This window comes from Trachemys scripta, chromosome 20 (assembly GCF_013100865.1).
Source record: "Trachemys scripta elegans isolate TJP31775 chromosome 20, CAS_Tse_1.0, whole genome shotgun sequence".
NCBI classification, from domain to species: domain Eukaryota; kingdom Metazoa; phylum Chordata; order Testudines; family Emydidae; genus Trachemys; species Trachemys scripta.
The window spans coordinates 7,261,976-7,281,852 of record NC_048317.1 but is presented as its reverse complement, the minus strand read 5'-3'; the positions used below and the strand labels follow the sequence as shown (position 1 = coordinate 7,281,852).

Genomic DNA, 19,877 nt, shown 5'->3' with positions numbered 1-19,877 from the left:
GAGTGCATTAAGCCCTGCCAGGACCAGCTTGATCCTTCCTGCATCTCAGTGGGAAAACGGAGTCAGCCATTAGCTTCGCCCCTGGATTCAAAGCCACGGTTCCCCCACAGGCACGGGAGCTTTCACTGCCAACGTACCACCTCCTCGGCTACTAGGGCAGATGTTAAATCCCTTCGCCCAGGACCTAAAACAGCAGAGACCAGTTTGGAGGAGAGGCCGGTCTCTTGCTTTGACAGCAACACTCTTTGTTTCTGCAAAAGGCACGTGAAAAGCGGACACCACGGACTGGCAGCATCCTGGCCTTTCATCGGAGAAGGGAGATTTTGAGCAGAGGGCAAGGCTCGGGGGTCTGGACAGCGTGACCTTCTCCCAGCCCTGCCAGAAGGCTGCCCTTCATAGCCAGGCAAGAGACCCGTGACGGACAGTCACCTCAGACTCTGCCCTTTGCTAATCTGTCCAGCTCACCCTTCCTCCATTAAATTCGACTCTTCAGTCTGCTCTTGCCCCTCTCAGCATCACCGCTCAGCAGAGAGAGGGAGGGAGGCTGGGCCACAGGCCGAGGAGGAGGCCAGGAGATACAAGCGTTTTTATGACGTGTCTTGTGGAGTCCTTGTTAAAGCACGTACGTACGTCCCCCACCATTCCCTGGCCAGACAAGCCTGTGAAGAGAATCTGCTCCTCCTTATAAAGTCCAGCCCCCACCCCTCCATCCTCCCAAGTGTCATCATCCTCCAGCCACTGAATCCCACCTGGTCCCAGCATCCCCTGGGCTGACAGACACATGTGGCCTGCCTGCATTAGCCCCCGAAGCAGTGCTGGTCCCTGGGGCAAACAGAACAAACCTATCCGATCCAATTCCCAGCTGGACTGCGCCCTGGCTGGTTGCTGACACCAGGGCAGGGTGGAGGAGATACACTCGCCCTTCTGAGCTGGGGCGAATGACTAGTCAGGGTGCATGGCTCTGGAGAACTGGCCCTGTTCAAGCTAGTCCCAACTCCCTGGGCAGGATGCAGGATTAGTCCCTATGGGGCATTTCCTAGAGGAAGGGGCCTACATGGATGCCTGGATCTCAGCTTTCCCTTGACTGCAATGGCCTTTGGCTCAGGCCCATAGGCAGGGCAATACAGCAAGCTCATCCAACTGGAGTCCCAGGCAGCAGCAGCCAAGGCACAAGGAAGCCACACGGCCAAGGGGAGAGGGAATTGGGGAAGGGGGTCGTTTTACCTGCACGATCTCCAGCATCTCCTCCCGGCTGATATAGCCGTTACCATCCAGGTCATACATGCTGAAGGCCCACATGAGCTTCTGCTCCAGTTTGCCCCGGGAGGTGACGCTGAGGGCGATGATGAACTCTCGGAAGTCGATCGTGCCGTCCCCGTTGGTGTCGAAGGTGCGGAAGACGTGCTCGGCAAACTTGGAGGCGTCGCCGTAGGGAAAGAAGTTGGCATAGATCTTCTTGAACTCCTCCACGTTCAGGATGCCGGTGGGACAGTCCTTGAGGAAGCCCTTGTACCACTCCTGCAGCTCCAGATCCGAGAACTCTGTGTTCTCCCGCAGGTCTTGGAGCATCTCTGGACGCAGTTTGCTATTCTGCTTCCCCATGGTCACTTCACAGCCTTAATCTGGGCCCCAGGAGCCAAAGAGATGAGAGGCAGATCTGGTCAGTCCCTCTCCCAACTACCAGTACCCTTCCCGGGTGGGTATCTCAGTTCCTTCCTCGGCTACGAGCACCCATCGTGGACTCAATACTGGACAGACTGGGTGAAATGCTCTGGCCTATTCTACAGGAGGTCAGTCTAGATGATAGAAAGGTCTCGTCTGGCCTTAAACTCTACAACTCCTGCCTCTAAATCAGCCTCGCACAGGACTCGGCACAACTGTCCCACCCAGGAGCTGGTTAGCGTCCTGGTTTTGTACAGCACCGCGCACCATGGGGCTCGAAGGTGTTTTGGGGATATAAGTAGTAGGTCAGGATTCACTCAAATATTACAGTACCTAAAGGAATATTGCCTACCTGAGTCGGAACCAGCCCCCCAAACCCAGCCGTGGCAGGAAACTGGACCTCGCTGAGCCAATTTAGAACTCACTGCCCCATGGAGTCAGAAAGCTCCCATCCCCCTAGGCAGCCCTGGAGACATTGTCCTTCTCCTTCCCAGCACCTGCAGTAGCCAGCGCACTGAGCAGTCATCCCACAATGACCTACCACAGGCCCGCTGATGCTGCCAGGTTCCCTCATCGGCTCCACTGCAGAAAAGAGACAGCATTTGCTCAGCTCGAGCAGCTGCTGCTGGGGGAGGTTTCTGCACGGAGGTGGGAGGAGCCATGAATCATCCTTGATTACTAGGCACCCGCTCGAGGCACTTTAGGAAGCAGGTGAAGCGTCTATGTGGCCGCCTTTCACACCAGGCGTTCCCAGGGCTGGGCAGAGAGACTGGGGCAGAGGGACGACGACTCGAATGATAAGCAACTCTTCAAAGTTACTGCACTGCAAGGAGCTACGGCAGAGATTTTGCTGGGACGATCTAAACGCCAGGAGGGCAGGGGGAAGATTGGAGAAGCGTTGGTGCGCAGGGGAGGGGGAATGATCCTTTCCATACCTCTCAGCCCAGACCACCGAGGGCATCTCCTGCCTTTCACCCAAATGGCTGGCCCCACTGGAGATATGGCTGCCTCTGGATCCGCAGGGAGCAGAGCCGGCCCAGGGCAGCTCCCCTAAAGGCGGCCAGAAGAATGAGATTCTATCTCTTCAGTGCAGCCCTCACCAACAGGCCCTCACGCCCTCTAGACTCCCCTTCCCTGCCACATACCCTCCGGATGGCTGCCCGCAAAGCTCACCCCGAAGTTGGAGCTGGTGCGCGATGCAGCTGTCAAGGGAGAGGAGCAGCTGTCCGTGCCCAATGTCGAAGCTCCAATCTCTGCCCTAGCTTCTGGGTCCAGTTTGGAGGGGTGATATCATGTAGCGCTCTGAATAACCTACTGGGGACAGTGTCTCCTCCAAAACCCCGCATCGGGGGGGCCCTGGCTGTAGGACTCTCAGGTCCCGTCTACACTAAGGGAGAGACCGTGCGAGTATTAGCCACTGGCGCTGCAGCGGAGGTACAGGTCTCAGCCCCATCTCCACTAGAAAACCAATACAGTCCTCAGCACTGCGTCCCCACTGTTTCGCTGCGTACACGGGACAAGGCCGCACTCAGCCACCCCACTAGAACAGGACAGACCTGGCTGGAGCACCAGGTGTCCTGCTCTCGCCGGTGGAGCCACAGACACGAGCACGTGAAACAAAAGCTATTCCCAGTGTGGCCAGGCAGGTCTGTGCACTGGGCTCACCAGCTCAGCCAGCCACTCCCATTCCTTCCCCCGATACCCTGCCTGGCGCTGGGCAGCTTCCCTTAGCTTCGCTGGGCTCTCTGGAATGGGTGCTGCAGAGTCCCAGATTGCATTGGAGCCAACCACAGCCATGAGATGATGCCCTAACCCTAGTTCGGTCATAGCCTGGCTGGGCAGACACATGGGGCTGGGGTCTACTGCAGCCATTCGCTCAATCACAGCACTCGAGCCCAGCTCGGCCAACCCCTGAGCGGCACAGGGCTGGCAGCTGAGTTGTGCTAAAGGGAGTTTGTGGCCTGTAGCCGGGTCCCCACTGCATCACTCACCGAAGCCGGATGGGCCGGCTGCCTTGAGCTTAAACCCCCCCTTAACCGGGGGTAGGGGTTTGGGGGGGGGGGGGGGGGGGTCAGGTTCGGGACAACACGCAAGTTATGCCTTGAGCTAACCCTGCCATGGAGACAGGCCCTTAGCCATCACGCCTAAGACGAGACAGCCTGCTACTGCCTATCCCTGCAGGGTCTTTCACCCCTCGCTCGCTCCATGGTCCCCACCCTGGGAAGTCACTCCCCTGCGCAATCCCAAGTCTGCCTCACAAGCATCCTTGTAGCAGCTCCAGGCGCCACGTGGCAATACGAATAAGCCCAGTTCTGTGGGCGCCAGGAGGAGAGGAGGAGGCCAAGCACGGGCATAACAGTTCCAGAGCAAACTGGCGGCAGCAACCCCTGGATGATTCCACCCCCTCATCTGAATATTAATTGGCAGCCTATTCACAATCAAATCTGTGCAGCCAAGCCCAAGAAGCAGGGTTCTGTTGGCACCAGGGAGTCCCAGGGACACAAGATCACAGGGCAGAAGACAACCAAGGCCGTTGAATTAAGGCCCCTTCCCTTCCCCGTTAAATGCTTGCCTTTAAGCCTGCATTTGATGAGCCAGCAGGGATGCTCATGGGCCATTTGACGTCCCCCTGCCTGCCGGGCAAGAAGGAGGGGAGAGGGGCTGGGCAGCGCAAGGATTTCCGAGTAATTAATCATGGTCACTGTAACGCTCCAAAAGCCCCGTAAACAGATCAGCCCTGCTTAGGAGGTACACGCTCTGCTCGGAGACGGCTGCCAACCCCAGAGAGGGGGAGGCCAGACCCCATCGCTGAGAGCTCCTGGAGAGCAGGGGCTGGGGAGCAAGGGAAAATTCCCATATAGAGGCTCAGGACCCTGATCTCTGCTAGGGACCCACGTGCTCCCACCTCCTTGGCATTCAGCCTAAATGTCATAGAGGATAAGGATGAAAACAGCCTGGAGCCACCCAGAATGATTCCCTCACCCGGCCCCTGGTCATTTGGTCACGCTAGCCCTCTTCGGCTCCTTGAACTCTATCCCCACTAGCCAGCCCCTCAATCGTTTTTGTTGCTCTTCTCCAAATTCCCCCCTCGCCTTCCAGCTTGACTAGGAGCTTTTAAGAACAGAGCGCAACATATCGAGACCGACTGCAGAGAACAGACCAACGCTTCTGGGGAGCAGAGATTGGAGTTGGCGCGAGGAAGCGGGGAGATGAGCACTGCCAGGACTGGGACGTACCCAGTATCAAAAGGAAGCAGGTGCCATTTGCTGTGTAGTGAGCGATTCCTCGGTTAGTGCGACAGAAACGCTTGGATTCGTTACCTCCCACTGGACCTTTTCTGTCCATTCTCTGCAGTCAGAGCCTTTTATTCTCCTCACTGGAAACTTAAGCAGCCTATTGTAATTACCCTTAAATTTAGCCCTGTTCACGCCCAGTGCTGGGGGTGCAATCAGCCATCCCGAGCCCCCGATATCTGGGCACAAGCAGCAGGACCAGTCACAGCATTTAGGTAGCTCTGGGTATACAGACGAGAAGGATGGGGTGGGCACCGACCGGGCTGACGCTCAGGGATGCTGGGTTCTCTTCCCAGGTCTGCCGCCAACTTACCGTAAGTGGTCGGGCAAATCATTTATTCAAAGCCTCTGGAAAATGAGGATGATACTGACCGAGCTGGGAGGCTGGGCCCCCCTGGCTGTGCAGTGTGTTGAGATCGCCCCATGGAAGGCGCTGGGGAAACGCAGAGTGTTGGCATGTATAACCCAGACTGGAAGTGAAAGGGGAGATCAGGTCGGTGCATTTCCCTCTGGCTGCACAGGGAGGATCTCCACTCGGTTGGGTCAGGTGTTACAGAAACAATCCAAGAAAACAGAGCCCCATCCCCCATTCCCCAGCAAGGAATTTCAGTTCTACCAGCTCTCACGGCTCCCCTCACACTCCCCAGGTGCTGGCAGGAAGAGCTCCCCCCACTCCCCCAGCGAGAGCCACTGGGGCCATCTGCTTCATGTGCAAGCCGTGGGCTGACCAGTGCTCAGGGAAGCCCGTGCTGCTGAAGTCAGAATAGCCTGGGACCAGGGAGCTCAGGGGATCCTGATAGATGGCTTGGAGAAGGAGAGTTATTGCTGGGCAGCGCACTGACACCCCTTGGAGGTGAAGCAAGAGAGGTGATTACGTGTTCCAAGGCACCAAGCCAGGCAGCCGCACCTGGCAAGCAAAGTGCCCACTCCAGGGGAACTACTGCCACAGGAGCAAACAGCACAGCTAGGGAGGAGCTCGTCCAGGTTAATGCTGCAGGAATTCCAAGGTAGTTACGAGGCAGATGGAGAGGAACCAAAGAGCAGAGAGCATCTTGTGGAGAAGCGCCAACCATGCGTCCTTTCCACGAGGGAGCCTTAAAGGAAGCAACGAGCCAAGAGGGCACGTATTATAGTCTAACTACAGTGAGCTGTGGTGGCTGTTAGACACAGAACCAGAGGCTAAGTGCTACTCGCTGTCAAGACAGCATTGTTAGGCCATAAAAGACACCCTGGCGTGGCTTATTAAAATCAGACTCTCCAGAGGAGAGCCAGGCAGGGAGAAGACAGATTTCTAAACAACACTAATTGGGTGCAAGGTTAGATTGGAGGAAAACAGGCCCAGAGTTTTAAATGCAACAAAACCATTAACCTTGAAGGGAAGCAAATGCATGAGTCAGTGTTTTGATTTGCCTAGTAGCAACGCCAACGGGCATCATTCAAGGATCAGGGATTGGAAAGTTGAACTCAAAGTTGTTAAAAGGAGGATGTTGGTCCCATTTATTGCCTCTCCACCCTGAGACTGACAGACGCCAGGGAGGCAGCCCTAAGTGAAAGAAGCCTAGCGCCAGAAGCCCGGGTCTGCATTTCTTGGGTGCTCATGACTCCCGGGGGGGTCCAGGTGGACAAGGCACATGAGATCAGACTCACTTTGAGCCAAAGATGTCCCATTCTGTGGGTGAGCCCACTTCCGGGTCTCAGCTGTTTGGAAGAACAGGCAATTGCAGAGGTCACCACAGGGAATGTGGCGACTATCAAATCCAGCACAGCATGACTCCTCATGGGCCACCTCCTTCCTCACAAGGAGGTGACCAGAGCAGAGGTTTTTTAAATGCCAAATCAGCGACTTAGTTCAAAGTCTTTAATATTAGCCCGACATGGACGAGCTTTTCCCTCCCGGCTTCAGATCATTGCAACTGCTCAGTTAAATATTGATGGTTAGTCACGTTTTGCCAATTTGGTTATGCTGGATTGCCCCCCATCCCTCCCCGAGAGCCGGGGCGGAATATAATCAGAGCCCAGAAGCAGCTCCGTGCAAGAGGTTGCCGATGTTCTCCACGTGGCCTAGCAGATAAGGTGTTGGTGTGGCGGTCGGGAGACCTCACTTCTGTTCCTGGCTCTGCTGCATGACCTGGGTTAATCACTGTGCTTGTTTCCCAGCCTACCCTTGTCTAGTTACACTGTAACAAGTACAGTGTAAGGGACTGTCTCACAAGGTGTTTGTACAGAACCTAGCACAATAGCTCAGTGGTTTGAGCATTGGTCTGCTAAACCCAGGGTTGTGAGTTCAATCCTTGACGGAGCCATTTAGGGATCTGGGGCAAAAATCTGTCAGGGATGGTACTTGTCCTGCTGTAAAGGCAGGGACTGGACTCCATGACCTTGCAAGGTCCTTTCCAGGTATCTCCATATAAAAAATTAATACGGGTGGGTGTCAGTCTGAAAAATTCTACCTGAAAAGAGCATAGAATACACGGGCAGTGTTCCTCCCACTCCAGTTGGATTCAAGGCTTTAAAACCAGAATCTGTCAGAGGAAAAACAACAGTCCTTTCCTTTTGGGGGCAGGGAGGAAAAGGCTTTTCTGAGTATATTCATTTCCCCTTGCCGCCTGTTTCTAGCGGCGATGGCTGCACCATGTTCCGTTCAAGCACAGCTGCACAAGGAAAATGATACCAAGGATGCAGCTAGACTGGCTCTGTCCTGCAGACCTCAACTGTGTCTGGTCGGGCGGCTTTCCCGCAAAAAGGGGTTTGCCCAGCGCAATGCAAAGGGGGGTTGAACATGCTTTTTACATTTTGCAATCACTAAAAGGGTTTGTCTTCAAAAAAAAATAAAAGGCAGCCCCAGGAGAGAGAAAGCATCACTCGGGTTGGGCTCTGCAGAGCTATGCCGTATACATGGGTTGTAAAGGAAGCAGTCGCTGAATTCTGCAGCCACTTCAAGCAGGCGGGTAGCTTTATTCACAGACACAGTCCCATGGAACGTCAGGACTACTCCCGTGAGTGGGGCTGCTCACTGGATTTAGTGGCCCGATGTGCCAGAGCGCTGAGAACAATGGGAGTTGAGCGCTGGAAAAATCCGGCCAGAAGTGTTTGCAGGATCAGGGCCCAAGAGCATGGGGAGAATCGTACAAGGAGCTCCACGCAGGCAGTCCTCTGCCTCCCCGCAGACGCTCCAGTGACTCCAGTAGTGGAGGAGAAGGAGGCGGTGGGGTGGGGGTGGGAGATTGGGGCCTATTAATTGGTTAGAGAAAAGAGTCATTTTTCCTTGTTAGTTTTCTGTACATTTAATTTAACGTGATCTGAACAGTCGCCAGCATGCGAGCCAGTGGGCCGGCCAGCCAGCCACGTGAGCTCCTGCCTGCTTGGCTTCTCTAGCCTTGCTCCCTCCACTCAGAGTGCCCAGGTCGTCTCTCCACGGCGCCATGCCTGTCCAGCTCAACGAGCCACTTGTTCAATTAGGAAGTAATGAAGGAGGATGCTGGAGCCGTTTGCCAGAGACACAGGGCAAGCCGGAGACACGAAGCTCCATGCACTCAGCAGACTGGAAAGCACCTGCAGGGTGCGGGCTGATTTGCCCAGACAACTGAGCTGGGATGCAGTGGTAGAGGAGAGGCACGTACATAAGCTGGTGGAACCAAGTCCAGCCAGACCTACTAGGGCAGGGAAGGAAGAAAGACCATGTCCTGCAGAGCAGGGCTCGGATGGTCTCTCTCATTGTTTGCCCCTTAGTTTAAGAGGGACTGGTTCTTGCAAAGCAAAAATAATCCAGGATGGCCCCCAAGATAAGAGATTCCAGGACAGAGATACTTTACGGACCCAGAGAAGGGGATGCTCCCTGCAGCATGAATTCAAGCCAGGAACATGGGTGCATCTCATTCAGAATCCATGCAGGGACCTCTTACCACAGGAATTCCTCCTTTCAGAACCCAGCACCACAGGCTCTCCTTTGCCCACTTCATCATCACAATTTAGAGATGCTTTCAGCATCACCAGAGCCAGACCCTTACATTTCCCCCCTTCCCTTCCTTGCACCCCCTCCCAGGCATCAGGGTGGGACAATCTTTGGGTTTCTGCAAGCCAACCCAGGGCAGGGATCTCCGTCCCGTGATCCAGCGAGATGCAGTTTCGGGGGGTGGGGTGCAGGACCAGTCCTCACACTGCAGGAATCCAGGTTTGCAATGCACTTTGCCAAATTTGAGAGGAATGCTCACAACTCCCTGGATATTTGGTAGATCTTCAGCCAAAAACATACAGGGAGAAAGGGAATTTAAAGAGTTTTCAGACACACCCGTCACTGGTTCAGTGTCATCGTGAAGTGACATGGGCTGGGGTCTCAATGGGAGCTTGCCACTTGACTCAAACTTCAGCTTGGATCACCTACCAGAAATAAATCAGCCAGCACTGGAAGAGTCCTTCCTCCCCACACTGAGGCAGGACTAAGAATATGTAGGAAATGCAGCTGCCGTGGGAATGAGTTGGGGGAGGGGGAGAAATTCAGAGAACTGCCAAGTTGTTAAGAGATGAAGTCTTATTTCTTTTTAAATTCACAACAACCTTCCAATTCTCTGCTTCCTCATTCATTTCAGCAGAGAGATGAGATTTATGCCTTGAGTTGACCCACATTGGCTGTCCAGGTGGCAGCTTCCCAACAGTTAAAGCCATGTTTACTATCGTTATGACGCTTTTGGTTCATTTATTTTTAAGCAGCTCTCGACAGTGCAGTTTCCCGAATAGTGCAGCACTAGCCAGGTGTCTCTCACGGCTAAAGAGGGATCAATAATCCAGCTGGGGAGAAAGCAACCTCAAGAACAGGAGCTGACCTCACCTTGAAGATCTCAAGGCCCCTCGGGTGGGGTGACCGAAGCAAGGGGCTACCGCAGGATAAGGACAGAGACCCCAGCCCCCGAGCCGGCCCCAGTTCGGAACAAAGAACTCCGACTCTGCACACAGAAAGGGACCACTCCAGTAGGAAGTTCCATCATGCCAGTTCCTGAAGGACAAGTGAGAACCAGCTCTTGCCTTCCTTGTACCGACCTGGGTGTGTGACACCACAATCGCCATCCAACACTTGTTCTAGTGACGGCACGGCTCATACTTGCTCGTGCATGCACGCACCTCCTCTCCAGAGTGCGTGACAGAGTCAGCTCGCTAACGCTCAGGCATCCTTGTGCGACAGGGACTGCCCTCCTTTGATAGATGGGAAACTGATGCATCAAGAGGTTAAGGAACTTCCCCAAGGTTGCAAAAAAAATTGGTGGCACAGCTAGGAACAGAACCAAACCTTCAACACAGGATCATCTTCTTTGCCAGAGGCTTACCTCAGCATTCACAGCCTGTTCCATATTGGCTGAAAGCTACAAAGGGAATCAATATCAGAGGCAGGAAAAACTCCTGGTTCCTGGCCCTGTGCTCAGGCTTCTCTCCGTTAATACTCTCCCCCACCGGAGGAGCTGCCCCTTGATCGCTTTCTGAGCCAAAGGCCCATCATTCAGATTCCAGTGCTGGAGGCATGTGGTTAACGGATGGCCCTGCTGTTCATAACCAGATGTCAGTTAGGGGTTGGATTGTGCCAAGAAGCATGAGGATTTATGGCCCATTTAAAGTAACTGATTCTCTCATTATCCCATGTTCTTTTCTATCCTATTGCTTATGCAGCTGAACATTGTTTGCCTTTTTCACTGGCACTACACAACAACGGAGGTTCTCATTATGCCAGGCACAGCAATGCGCAGGGTCTGTGTCGGTTAATTCAGAACACAGCACGACGTGCGTTCATACTATTCTTTCCAGCACGCGTGGTTGCATTTGCCAACAGTGAATTTCATTTTCCATGGGGGAGTCCATTCCCCTCGCTTGGTTAGGTCCCTCTGGAGTTTTCTTGAGGATCATCGTCTCTAGGTTCGACTATCCTAAATAACTGTCATCTGCAAACATGCCTCACGTTTTGCCACGCCTTGCTGCGTTTCCTCTTCACCCTCCACTATTAATGAGGTGATTTGCCCATCAACTGCAGAGCATGGCATACTGGGGCCTTCTTTCCTTTTTTATAGGATCAGATGAACAGTTGTCTTTAAATTTCACTCAGCCTTTATGTCTTACGGATGTTGCAGGCATCTGGCTTTTTGCCGAACACAAAACACGCTCCCACCAGAACCTACCCAATGGAAATCCCATGCTTTGGAGATTAGAACGACAACATGGAAAATCCCAGCAGTCTTAGGAACACTGATATCATTAGTCCATTCACACTGCTGCAGTCCTCACCGGCACTGCGGGAGAACGCTCCCAAAGCCGGAGCCTCCACCTACAAGGCTTGGGAACCACTGGGTGAAACCTCATTCTGCCACAGTGAGAACAGGCGCTAAATACCCCATTGGCCTAGGGAGACCTGGCCCGCGTGGACAGAGCTCTGCTTGGGATGGGAGTTCTCCTGGCTGAAGCTTTAACAGAACTGGGTCAGCTCCCTTTCGAGAGAAGGTTTATTTTCAGCTCTGCGCACTGACAAAGTGAAGGACGGGAACGCAGAGCCTGGCAGAGATGCAGGAAGAGCGGCTTTGCCTGCCTTCTTATTAATATTTAAACGATGCTTTACAGCCTCCGCCTGGTGCTGGAGTCCCAGGAATCTAACCCCACAGATTGAGGCAGGCAGGCGTTAGACAGGGGAAGGAGATTGCTGCTTCAGGTTCTGCAGACTGGGTCAGCCACCTTTCCCCATCCACCCAAGGGAGGTCAGGCTGGAAGATGCCCTGATGATTCATAGGGGAGGCGGGAGGGCTGAAGACAGATGCCTGTTTGTGGAGGGGAGGGGAAACACAAGCAGTGGCTGTGCTGTAGGGGTAGGAAGGGGAATAGCAAGATAACCGACCTCAAGCGCTTCACTCTCCATGGAGGGCAAAGGGGAACCAGTTCCAAGACAGGCAGGTTTGTATCCCAGCAAGGCCAGCTCCTGTTTGCCTGCAGCTCGTGCTATGCCATCCCGTAGGCTCTTCCAACGTCAGTTTGATGCTCCACACTCCCCTCCGGCCCCACCTCCACTGCATGTCCCGCAGCCTCATTGCCTCTCGTGGTAGTGCCCCATCCCAGAGCACACACAGAGAGACGGGAGGAGGAGACGGGCTGCGGGTCTCTGCTAACAGCTCCTGAGAGGGGGCCGATAAGGACACACGTCCGTCCGCGATGTCAGCCTCAGCCCCCTCCCAGGAGATGAGGCCGTGTTACCCGCCCTGTTTTCCAGAGGCGGGAAGAGACACACACAGAGGTTGGCTGGCTTGGCTGAACAGCAGAGCTCAGCACAAGAGCACCGCCGCCGTGCCTCCCGGTGCTAGGAATCCCAGTGGGTCCTCAGCGCACGACTCCCCTTGCCCTGCCCTGCGCGAAGCAAACGCTAAAGAGCAGATTTGACTAACTGCACAGACACCAAAATGTCAGGATTTTCCATCAGCTCTGCCACCCTCCCCCAGCTGCAGTGGGCTGAGCAAAGCGAGAACTCAAAAGGCTCAAACACTCAGCAGCCTCCAGCCCAGAGGCCCCTGCACCGGCATGAGGCTGCCCTGTTCCCAGCTTCTGTTTGGAGGGAGAGAGAAGGGACGGGTCTGGTAGATTTCCACAGAACCTTTTCCGGTTCTGGTGCTTTGCTTGGGACTTCAGCGCCTTCCTGGACTCCTCCCTCCCTCCGCCTGCGAGCTTTTTGCACCTAACCCCAGTGCAGCTCAGACAACAGCGCCCGCTCCAGCTGGAATTTTCCAAGGCACCTAGGAATCAGACTTTCACTGAACTGCAAAGGCATCTGGGTGCCTAATTCCCTGAGACTCCTTGCCAAATCCTAGCCCATTTATACTCCAGCCAACCACAGGATCCCCCCCACACTTCTCTGCCAGAGTCCCTTCTGTCCAGTCCCCCAGCCCGTCTGCTCTGAGCAGGAATCAACTCACGCTCTTTACATTAGATGGCCCTGCTCAGCAGACGTGCACCCAGCCCCATCGCCTCCAGCCAAGAACGAACTCCCATTCAGAACAGACCCCTCGCTGAGTTGTGCTGCCTGGCCAAGTCTCCTGAGCACCGGCCCAAGGCAGAGCCTATCCGCGAACGAGGCCTTCAAGGCAGTCAGTTAATAAGCACCTCCGGGTTAGGTATAGAAGAAGCAGTGGGAAGCAGTGATCTAGCACTGGAATGTGCAGCATCCCGGGAGATGCCCAGGGCTTGCAGAAATCAGCCCTCGGAGGAGGATTTAGACTCTGCTAGAAGCAGGTTTTTTTGCAAAAACCCCCGTCCTCACTTAAACATCTTTAATGAACGCGCACCCCTACCTCCTCACACCCCTTTCCTGAGTGACCCACCCCTACCACAGACAAGACACAAAATGCTCAGAATCAATCCTCTACTCACCCACAGAAGAGCAGAGATGGGAGACAGGAGATTCAGGCACTGGAAATAAGAATGTAAAGGGACGGTCAGTAATCCATGTGCCACACAGACACCAGATTCCTGAATCAAGTTAGCCAGCCCCATGGGTCCCAGAGTTACACAGACAGCATGCTCAGAGCTGGCACTAGGCATAAGCAGACTAAGAAATTGCTTAGGGCCCCGAGTAGCTCAAGGGGGCCCCCCGATTTGCTTTTTATTCTAAGAACTTGCCAGTTTTAGTATTGGGGGGCAAAAATATTCCTGCTTAGGGCCCCCAATCGGTTAGCACCGGCTCGGAGCATGCTTCACTCCCAGCCCGTCAGGCAAAATGCTCTGTTGAGCAGCTGGGCTTTGGGTTGTTGTGACAGAGTCAGCATCCAACAGGGAGTCAGATTCTAGCGGGGCCTTCACTGAGCGCTCCCTGCCCCCAACTCACGAGCCCGGGGCCAGTGATTAGAGCACATCTCAGCCATTGCAATAGGTACACGGGAAAAAGGGGCCCATTCTCCAAGCTGTCCCAGGCCTTACAGACAGACAGCAGCACCTCGATTGGCAAAGCAGGGAGATTGTGCAGTCAGCCGCCCCAGCGTGACATACTGCCCATGGCTGGCACCCTCAGCCAGGTGTGCCGTGGCATTCAACCCCCAGGGGTCTTCAAGGGCCTCCTCGCATTACAATAACTCAAACTACATGTCCATCAGGTCTCAGCAAGAGAGTGCGTCTGTCTCCCATGGAAGGGGAGCATGAAGTGAGGGTTAATCCCTGAAAAGCCCCCCCGAGTTACTCATGCAGTCCTGTTTCTGAGCAGAGGAGACCGCTTCACTCAGCATCACTCATCCAGGGAGCAGATCCCACTGAGTTCCCGAAGGAGGGTCTCCATCCATAGAGCCCTTCGATGGGCCATTATTTAGGCTTCAGGCCCTTCCCCTACCCTGATGGTTCTGCAGTAGCTGGGCCTCCAGGTCCTCAGGGGCAGGGGCACCAACCCCTCTTCTGCTACATGGGAGACTCATCTGCAGCGAGCGCCTTGTCCTGCCTCCGCACCGTTCTCTCCTGGTTGCCTCACACGGGCCCGGCAGACCCCAGTGTGACACGGGGCACCTGGGCTCTCCCGCTGGCTGCCTCCGAGCATGGAGGTCATGGACACACACTTCCAGGCGGCAGGCGAAGCAGAAGCGGTGCCAAGGCTTAGACCAGGGGCTACCCAGAGATTGAATAGCCTCCGTTATTCTCTTTAACGAAGGGGGAGGAAGTGAGCAGGCCAGATGGATGCCGGCACCCGGGAAGCCGTGCTGCAGAGGAGGGCTGGGCTGCTCTCCAAGGTATTTTATCCAACGCCCCCCTCCCAGACACTCGGCTTCATGCTCCTCTCAAACCGGATTTGCACATGCTGGCAATTTCCTCCCTCATTAAGCAATGAAGCCTTGGTTCACATGACCCAGGGAACAGTGGTGTCTGGAGCATGGAGCACACTGCCCTGCCGGCTTCCAGGAACATGGCACAGCATGGGCTGGGCCGGCCCAGCGGAGAAGGGCATGGCACGCAGCAGGAAGGGTGCACTGCACTGCCCAGCATGGTACCCTGCTCCTGCCCCCACAGAAAGGGGGCTAGGGGATCACAGCAGCCAGGGAACCCGAGCACTACCCCAGGATGGCAGGGCAGGAGGGACCCAGCTCCAGACAGCACAGCTTAGCCTGGCTGCCCCAGCAGGTTCCCCCAAGCTCAGAGCAGCCCCCCTGGGCTAGCCAGAGCGCTCGGGTCCTGCTGCGTCCGGGGAGCCTCGGACTCCCCCACCCCGGGCCTGGAGCGCCGCATGGTGCTGCGGGAGCCCCCGGCTTCCCTGCGGCTCCCGGGAGCAGAGCGCACAGCCGCCAGGGGAGGCGGGCCTGAGCTCGTCGAGCCCCCGGAGGAGACACGGGGAACCCCGCCGCCAGCATGCGGGCAAGATGCGCTTCACTGCCGGAGATCCTGCCCCGGGCACTGCTGCAGCACGGAGCGGGGGGGTCAGTGTAGATCTGCCGGGGAGGGGCGCAGGAGCCGTCCGAGGAGGGCGGGGGGTTCGCCCCCGGGAACAGCCGAGTCCCACTGCAGCAATGCAGGCGGCTCGCCCCCAGCCCTGACCCCCTCCGGCCCCCACATCGCACGCACTTCCAGCAGGACCGCGGGCTGCAGCCCCGGGAGAGGGGAGCTGCATGCGGCTCCCCGACTCCGCAGCGGGGGAGAGGACAGCCTGCGGGCGGGGGGGGTCTGCCTACAGGGGGTGAGGGTCAGAGAGGTGGGCGGGGGGACTCCACCCCCTGCGCCATGGGTGGGGGGGACCCCCCTCTGCAGAGCCACGGGCCACTGCAGCTACGGCCAAAGCGGTTGGTTTTTTGTAAAAGGACCCTGGTGCCCCTGCCGGTCCTGTCTCCAGACCCCCAGCACGGCGGGAGCTGGCGACCCCCTCGGGGAAAGGGGGCGAGACCCACCACCAGGGCACCTTTCCCCCCTACACCTCCCCGGCTCCCCGCCTCTGCAGCCCCGCGGTCCTGCTGGACTTTTCCCCTGCAGCGATCAAAATGGCAAAGCCAAGCGCGGGCTGCTCCCTACCTGCCCAGCCAGAAGGAGAAGCGGCGGCGGCGGCGGCTTTTCCCCTCCTTGTGCTCCAGCCTAGTGCCCGCCCGAGCGCTGCATCCCAGCTGATGCTACTGATGCTCCATCCAGGGCTACACTGCACGAGCTTAGCAACTTCAGGGCGGGGGTGGGGGGGCTGGACGGGAGTGGGGGGGACTCCTGCAAGCCTGGCCCGGGGAAGATGCAGCGGCAGGGGGTGGGTGGAATGTCCCACCCGGAGCAAATCCCCGGGGCAGCCGCCCTGACTCCGGAGCAGAGGGGCTCTGCCTTGAGCCCTGCCTGAGCCCCGCCCGCCCAGCGCCTGGGGTGGCCCGGCTGGCTGCCGGTGCCGCCGGCCCCCCACCCCCGTTTCCCTGGGTCAGGTTGGTGCAGTCCGGCTCAGAGCCCTACACAATCACCGTCAAGGACTGAATGGGAGCTGGAGCGATGATTGACAGCTGCTCCCCCCGCAGGACGCTAGCTGCTGGGGGCCAGGGGGGAGCTGCTGGGACGCCAACCAGGCGGCTTGATTCAAAGTTTGCTTTATAAACAGACCCAAGCCCGGAATGGGCCTTAAAACCAGCCCCCCCCCCACCCCCCGCCTCGTTAGGGGAGGCTCCCTGATTAGATGCCCCGGTCTTGGTGCAAAGCGGCAGCCGATCCCAGGCGCTGCGGTGCGGCCAGATGTGAAAGGGGCCCCGGTGTGGGCCTGCAGGAGATCCGGCCAGCGGCCCTACGTTTTGCAGCCAGACCCTTGGAGTCGGTGGGGCAGGCAGGAAATTGGGGGCGCCTCTAAACGGGTGTGTGTGGGGGGGTGTTTTAGTGGAGGCAATCGGGAAATGAATCAGTCCAACCAGGCCAGCAGCCCCCTGTGATGTGAAGGTCAGTCTGCTGTCCCTGTCCCTCCAGTTCACATCAAGGCCTGTTTGCACCTTAGAAGCTGCCTGGGCGAGGCTGGGGTGGGTGGCTGGGTGGGCTAGGGGCAGTTGGGGGGCAGCGAGGGGCAGCAATTGTGGGGTGGGCTCACTAGCCGGGTGTGTTTGCTGCAATGATCCGCAGTGAAATCCTTAGCAGTGTTGCCATTGAAACAGTTCTCTCCGAGAGTCCCATTTAACCCCTTGGTGTGGGGAACGGGGCAGTTCACATCTCAGAGCCCTTGTTTCGGGCTGTCTGCAGACTCAGCCAGACAGCTCCGCCTTTGAGCCAATCGGGGCACGTTTTCAAAGTTTGCTTTGCAACCGTTGGGATCAGGAACTTGATTAAAAAAAGAAAGAAAACTGAGACGATGGTGCAGAACCTTGCAGCCAGGGGTGGATTCTTGCCGCTGTGGAATTGCAGAGTCCAGGGGCCCTGCTATATTGTCAGTGGGGGAGAACGCTCTATGGGGAAGGTGTGCACCTGCATTCTGTATGCTACAGCGCATGTGGGCATGCAGAGGGCCTACCGTGCAGACACAACATTGCAATTCGCACATGCCGTTGCATCTACTGGATGGACCCAGAACTGCTCCCCTCTATGTCAGAGACTCTCCAAAGCTAACAGAGATTCTCCTTTAGCCCAAGTGGCAATAGGAGTCGTGAGTTCTATCCGGGCTGTGATGCACACTGGATAGACAACCATGTAGTCCCTACGCAGTTATGGAATTGTTATAGGGCGTGTGTTAGAAATTCTCATACATTTTCATATTGTGGACCGTAGAGAGGATCTTCCCACCGGTTCACCATTGCCTTGGCCCCTTCCCCTCCCATGGACAAATGGTGCTCCCTCCCCAGAGATGACCCTGGACTGGATTGGAAACAGAGGAGCTGCTATTGGGAAAGGTGGAACCAGGGCAAACTGGCACCTTCTCCAGCTGTCTTGATGAGCATAAAGGGAGACAGACAGAGGCAAAGAGAAACACACACAGAGTCAGGGATTCGGTGAGGTGGAGGGGGTTGGGACTGAGAGTTACCTACGTCACAGGACACACACCTCTGCCCCTTGGGCAGTGGTTTTCAAACTGTGGTCCGCAGACCCCTGGCGGTCCGCTGATTATGTCTAAGATTTCCAAAGGGGTCCGCACCTCCCTTTCGAAATGTGAAAAAAGGCTGAAAACCACCGCCTTAGGAAATGAGCCACCGGCCAGGGCCAGCTGTGAAAGGGAATGTACATAGCCGCTATGATACTGCCGCTAATTTAATTTGCCTCTTTTATGGCCAGTAAGTCACAAATTGCTGCGATCTGGTCTCAGCTAGGGCCAACCCTGTCTGGGGACTTGACCCCCAAAGCCTCAAATTGAGGCTTCTCAGTTTTGCAGCTAATTCCAGATTATCCTGGGGGGATTTGGTTTCTATCTCACAATCAGGTGTGTTTCTATTGATATTAAATCTCTCCAGCCCCGCGGGCTGCTTTTCCTTTTCGCTGTCATGTGCTTTCAGAAAGAGCAATTACTAAGGGCGCAAGACAGAGGATCATTTTAGTCAATGCTTGCAGCCAGTGAAATGTCTTCACATTGTAAAATGGAGAGCAGCCCAGTGAAATGCAAGCCAGGCTCAGAGATGGGAGCCGGTCCCTCCCTGCATGAAACCAGCTCAACTTCATTCATTCCAGCAGTTTCACTGGGTTCTCCCCATGTCTCCCTCTCCCCCGCCTTACTGTGCCCCAGGAGATGAATGGCACCTTAGCATAAGAAACACACAGGGCCAACAGCTGCTTTAAGGATGCTGAACATTGGCATCACAACAGTCTGAGGGCACATCCCAGTGGATGCAAGGGTACGTGTCCCGAGAAGGGGGGGGGGTTTGCATACCTGTGAATGTCTGTGTATTTGCTAAGATACATGCATGTGTGTGTGTGTGTACATGTGTGAGGACCCATGTGTATATGGGCATATGTGTTTACCCAGATTGTAAATTCTTTGGGGCAGAGCCTGTCTTTTTGTTCTGTGTTTGTACAGCTCCTAGCACCGTGGGGGCTGGGGCCATGACTGGGGCTTTTAGGTGGTACCGCAATCACAGAATGCATACTCCTAATAATAATGTGTTTGTGCATGTGCCACTGGGAATTCTTATGTACACGTCAGGTACAGTAGTGTGCATAGGTTTAGGTTCCATGTGTGTGCATACATGTATGGGGACACGTGTTTAGCTGTGCATGTACATGTAGGGGTTAAAGTAAGAAAGTGTGAGAGGAGAGGGCAGCTCTGTCTCCATCCCCAAGTCCACTAAAACAGGGGAGCTCCCTCTGAACCCGGCTCCCCTCCAGCTCCCCTCCCTCTCTGCTGCTGCAGGGAGAACAGCCCCTTCTGTTTCAATCTACTTTAGCCTCTGCAAACTTCTCTGTCCAGGCGTGTCACAGCCCCCCGCTGAATCCAGCACACCCAGCTGGGGCTGCAAGGGGGCAAAAGAATGGCAGAACCGAGATGGCTCCAGCTGTGCCAGCAAGTGGGTTTCTCTGCCCCCTGCTTCCCTGGCTCCACTCTGCAGTCCGGGCACACCAGGCGTTCAGTTTGCAGCTGCTGCTGGGAGCTGACGTGGTGGTTCTCATTCCCGCAGCAGGGACGGGGGCAAGCGTTCCTGGGTGGTGTCCAAGAACTGCCAAAAGGGGCTTTGAAAGTGTTTGTTTAACGCACGGCACAGGAGGAAAAAGCCACCCTTGCTCTTTCCTTTCATGTCGCCACCTGGCAGCTCTCCCCTCCCCGCTCCTCCCTTCCCGAGGATGAGCGATGAATGCGCCACTCACAAGGGCACCCACGCTGCCATCTGGGATTACGGGGCCCGAACCAGCCTGACCACAATGCAGCCAATTGCCAGTGCACAATGGGTTGTGACACACAAAACACTCCCTTGCTGCTGCCCCGGCAGCCAAACAGTCCCCCACCCAGCAGTTCCCACTCTGTCTTTGTCCCAGTGGCTCTCTCCTCCACCCCCTTTTAGACCCACTGTCACT

At 56.0% G+C, this 19,877-nt stretch overlaps 1 protein-coding gene across 3 annotated transcripts in view; it reads right to left on the bottom strand.

The window, feature by feature from the left end:
• The window catches only part of HPCA (hippocalcin), a 24,305-nt gene extending 8,204 nt beyond the window's left edge, over positions 1-16,101 (bottom strand). The window contains exons 1-3 of one of the 3 annotated variants that reach the window (XM_034754219.1): positions 15,948-16,101; positions 13,341-13,379; positions 1,225-1,622 (exon numbers count right to left, since the gene is read on the bottom strand). In XM_034754219.1, the coding sequence (XP_034610110.1) occupies positions 1,225-1,602 (378 nt within the window). In that variant the 5' untranslated portion in view covers positions 1,603-1,622; positions 13,341-13,379; positions 15,948-16,101. Of the gene's footprint in view, positions 1-1,224; positions 1,623-2,203; positions 2,302-13,340; positions 13,380-15,947 lie in introns of those variants that run through there. The other 2 variants (XM_034754220.1, XM_034754221.1) reach the window with 2 other exon arrangements.
• Positions 16,102-19,877: the final 3,776 nt, after the last annotated feature.